Source organism: Sinocyclocheilus rhinocerous, unplaced genomic scaffold (assembly GCF_001515625.1).
Source record: "Sinocyclocheilus rhinocerous isolate Xijiao unplaced genomic scaffold, SAMN03320098_v1.1 scaffold1198, whole genome shotgun sequence".
Lineage (NCBI taxonomy): Eukaryota > Metazoa > Chordata > Actinopteri > Cypriniformes > Cyprinidae > Sinocyclocheilus > Sinocyclocheilus rhinocerous.
This window is the reverse complement of record NW_015649585.1, coordinates 774308-779191: the sequence shown is the minus strand read 5'-3', so window position 1 is coordinate 779191 and position 4884 is coordinate 774308. Positions and strand designations below refer to the sequence as shown.

At 34.5% G+C, this 4884-nt stretch overlaps 1 protein-coding gene across 2 annotated transcripts in view; it reads right to left on the bottom strand.

Annotated features, from left to right (window-relative positions):
- The window catches only part of ido1 (indoleamine 2,3-dioxygenase 1), an 8398-nt gene extending 3953 nt beyond the window's left edge, over nucleotides 1–4445 (bottom strand). For both annotated transcript variants that reach the window (XM_016515673.1, XM_016515674.1), the window contains exons 1-2: nucleotides 4265–4445; nucleotides 708–803 (exon numbers count right to left, since the gene is read on the bottom strand). In XM_016515673.1, coding sequence (XP_016371159.1) covers nucleotides 708–803; nucleotides 4265–4402 — 234 coding nt within the window. In that variant the 5' untranslated portion in view covers nucleotides 4403–4445. The remainder of the gene's footprint in view (nucleotides 1–707; nucleotides 804–4264) is intronic.
- Nucleotides 4446–4884: the final 439 nt, after the last annotated feature.

The window sequence follows — 4884 nt, the reverse complement described above, 5'->3', positions numbered from 1 at the left end:
TGCTGGGTTTTTTCAACCCGACTTTGGGTCAAATATGGACTAACCCAACTTTTGGGTTAAAAATGTAATTAAAAAATTTAACCCAACAGCTGGGTTAGTCCATATTTGAGCCAAAGTTGGGTTGAAACAACCCAGCAGTTTTTAGAGTGTGTAATTCATTTTAATTTTAATTTGAACGATTTTAATTTATAACTACAAAAGATGTCATAAAAAATCTTATTTTTGTGTAACTGGAACATAATTTGGCTCTGAAAAGGTTAAACAATGAAATCCCCATATACACTCTAAAAAATGCTGGGTTAAATATAACCCAGCGCTGGGTTAAAAAAGGGACAAACCCAGCTATTGGGGGTTTTTTTACCCAGCGGTTGGGTGGTTTTGATCAAACCGCTGGGTCAAAACAACCCGATAGCTGGGTTTGTCCCTTTTTAACCCAGCGCTGGGTTATATTTAACCCAGCATTTTTTAGAGTGTAGGCTTTGTAGTTCCTCAAATGAAAATGAAAGGAAAGAAAGGCAGAATGAAAAGGCAGAAAGGAAAATGAAAGTAAAAGTATACTGTTTAATGAAATTAATATATAACAATCTAATCAGTCAATCAAAACGCTGAAGAATGGTTATATTCTGAATGGAAAAGCAAAATGTTAATGTCCTGCTTATTTCTCTTTCTCTGTGTAGGTAAAATGCTTTCATTATGAAAGCTCATACATCATGAATTCTGAGGCGCAAAGAATGGGAGGAGATGAGTTCTGGCACATTTCTGGCAATGTCCATCCAGGGCTTGTAGTACACCGGCAGGTCTCTCTGAAACACAATGTAGATGTATGTAGTATGTGTCCATAACTCAATAATATGAAATGTAATATATATTTTTGATCATTTTTCATTACATTTACTGTTCTGTCATGACTACTAGTTTAGCATGGTAATTTACATTACAATATTAATGTGTTTAAATCTAGTACTGAGATTTGCTACTGCCAATACCGCCACAGACATGCTGCTGTGAGCATATAACATACATGAAATAATCCCTATATATAAAGCATACATGAAATTACCCAGTAGCAGATCTATACAGGTGGAGCTGGGGAGGTGGAGGGCTTCTGAAGTGCACTGCAACTGCTACAGCAAACACTAGCCAAGTTTTTGAATGTACAGCAGCAAGCTCATTGGCTGCTGATGCTGTGCCATTTGAATAATGATGTTATTAAATCATATTGAATTAGAACCTATCAGCCTGCAAAATCTATAGTTTCATGACAGAACTTTGTATTATGCAAATGTGCATTTGATGAGGAAATCCTACACACACTGAATATTCAGTTTACGTCAAATCATATATCCATAAAATTTACCATACATGTATGCTTTTTTTTTCAGCCAAAGAGTTGAATACGACAGAGTACACAGTTAAAAGGTTATCTTGAGGTGGATTCTTAGTTTTCCACCAATCATTGTAAGAGATACATAATCCCAGATACTAATTGTAAGTCAAAGTTAACAGTTTACTACCTTGGAAGCTAAAGAAGTTGATTGGACTTGTCATCAAATTTACACTGAATTCCTACTAATTTGGTCTAGATAGTTTTCTAAGATCACTGTCTATCTGCTTCCTTGGCTTCTGAATGTGAACTACTGCAATGATAAAATTGCATCTTTGGAGAGCAAAGTTTTGTATAAACCTATTTACCATTAAAGCAAATAGATAAAGGTCACTTAGAAAGCAAACAGTGTCGAAGTCTAACAGTTTACTACCTTGGAAGCTAAAGAAGTTGATTGGACTTGTCATCAAATTTACACTGAATTCCTACTAATTTGGTCTAGATAGTTTTCTAAGATCACTGTCTATCTGCTTCCTTGGCTTCTGAATGTGAACTACTGCAATGATAAAATTGCATCTTTGGAGAGCAAAGTTTTGTATAAACCTATTTACCATTAAAGCAAATAGATAAAGGTCACTTAGAAAGCAAACAGTGTCGAAGTCTAACAGTTTACTACCTTGGAAGCTAAAGAAGTTGATTGGACTTGTCATCAAATTTACACTGAATTCCTACTAATTTGGTCTAGATAGTTTTCTAAGATCACTGTCTATCTGCTTCCTTGGCTTCTGAATGTGAACTACTGCAATGATAAAATTGCATCTTTGGAGAGCAAAGTTTTGTATAAACCTATTTACCATTAAAGCAAATAGATAAAGGTCACTTAGAAAGCAAACAGTGTCGAAGTCTAACAGTTTACTACCTTGGAAGCTAAAGAAGTTGATTGGACTTGTCATCAAATTTACACTGAATTCCTACTAATTTGGTCTAGATAGTTTTCTAAGATCACTGTCTATCTGCTTCCTTGGCTTCTGAATGTGAACTACTGCAATGATAAAATTGCATCTTTGGAGAGCAAAGTTTTGTATAAACCTATTTACCATTAAAGCAAATAGATAAAGGTCACTTAGAAAGCAAACAGTGTCGAAGTCTAACAGTTTACTACCTTGGAAGCTAAAGAAGTTGATTGGACTTGTCATCAAATTTACACTGAATTCCTACTAATTTGGTCTAGATAGTTTTCTAAGATCACTGTCTATCTGCTTCCTTGGCTTCTGAATGTGAACTACTGCAATGATAAAATTGCATCTTTGGAGAGCAAAGTTTTGTATAAACCTATTTACCATTAAAGCAAATAGATAAAGGTCACTTAGAAAGCAAACAGTGTCGAAGTCTAACAGTTTACTACCTTGGAAGCTAAAGAAGTTGATTGGACTTGTCATCAAATTTACACTGAATTCCTACTAATTTGGTCTAGATAGTTTTCTAAGATCACTGTCTATCTGCTTCCTTGGCTTCTGAATGTGAACTACTGCAATGATAAAATTGCATCTTTGGAGAGCAAAGTTTTGTATAAACCTATTTACCATTAAAGCAAATAGATAAAGGTCACTTAGAAAGCAAACAGTGTCGAAGTCTAACAGTTTACTACCTTGGAAGCTAAAGAAGTTGATTGGACTTGTCATCAAATTTACACTGAATTCCTACTAATTTGGTCTAGATAGTTTTCTAAGATCACTGTCTATCTGCTTCCTTGGCTTCTGAATGTGAACTACTGCAATGATAAAATTGCATCTTTGGAGAGCAAAGTTTTGTATAAACCTATTTACCATTAAAGCAAATAGATAAAGGTCACTTAGAAAGCAAACAGTGTCGAAGTCTAACAGTTTACTACCTTGGAAGCTAAAGAAGTTGATTGGACTTGTCATCAAATTTACACTGAATTCCTACTAATTTGGTCTAGATAGTTTTCTAAGATCACTGTCTATCTGCTTCCTTGGCTTCTGAATGTGAACTACTGCAATGATAAAATTGCATCTTTGGAGAGCAAAGTTTTGTATAAACCTATTTACCATTAAAGCAAATAGATAAAGGTCACTTAGAAAGCAAACAGTGTCGAAGTCTAACAGTTTACTACCTTGGAAGCTAAAGAAGTTGATTGGACTTGTCATCAAATTTACACTGAATTCCTACTAATTTGGTCTAGATAGTTTTCTAAGATCACTGTCTATCTGCTTCCTTGGCTTCTGAATGTGAACTACTGCAATGATAAAATTGCATCTTTGGAGAGCAAAGTTTTGTATAAACCTATTTACCATTAAAGCAAATAGATAAAGGTCACTTAGAAAGCAAACAGTGTCGAAGTCTAACAGTTTACTACCTTGGAAGCTAAAGAAATTGACTGGACTTGTCATCAAATTTACACTGAATTCCTACTAATTTGGTCTAGATAGTTTTCTAAGATCACTGTCTATCTGCTTCCTTGGCTTCTGAATGTGAACTACTGCAAAGATAAAATTGCATCTTTGGAGAGCAAAGTTTTGTATAAACCTATTTACCATTAAAGCAAATAGATAAAGGTCACTTAGAAAGCAAACAGTGTCGAAGTCTAATGCTTTCTTATACAAACAATCAGGCTTACTCTATCTGAATATACTGACTATATGAATGCAAATTAATAGTTTGTTAAATCCTTCTCACTAGCACAGAAATTTGGACACTCTCAGTGTGTTACCAAACTATAACAAGTAATGCCAGAACTGTAGCTTTACCTGAGAGCAATCAGTTGCTTCTTTTGGTTGGTAAGGAAATGGCTAATTTATATTGTACATTGCATAAAACACCAATACATTCTTATTACAAGGTGTAAAAAACATAAAAATGTATTTAAAAAATGATTTGATGCAGCTAACAAAATGCTATACAGTAAGTGTCATGACCTACCAGAGGCTCAGGAAGAATAAACCCATAATCCTCAGAGATGTGAAACTGTTCCAGAGACAATGGTATCTCTGTATTTTTAACTTTAGTGCCCATAATTTTTAGTACAATACTAGTGACTGACTCTCTGTCGCCGGGCATATGCCACTGTCACTGCTCTATAGCTAAAAGTCAAATGAACCTTATCTGTCAAGCAACAAAACTTTCTCTCTCTCTCTCTCTCTCTCTTACTTTGTGTTTCTGTTCTACCGTTAGTAATGACCTTTCCTCACTTCCCTATCAGAAATCATATGAGTATGCATGTGTAAAAACCACAGACGCACTACAGCAACAGTTGTCATAACCTGCAATACAGGGGTAATTCTATAATTGCGTTGTGTCACCTCAAGCTAAATAAAGACATTTTATTGATGGTATATAATTATGTATTCAGAAGGGTAATAGCATTGAGAGTTATACAGTTTAATTTGACATTACAAGCCCTGTGCTCAAGGTTATGAAAATACAAATCGAAAAATAATGAAAAATCAAGAAAAAATTCAATAGAAAAATAATGAAATGCTGATATTTCCACAAATATGACTGTGGTTTAAACTCTCCTCTCTGCTCTGTGTTTTCTTAAC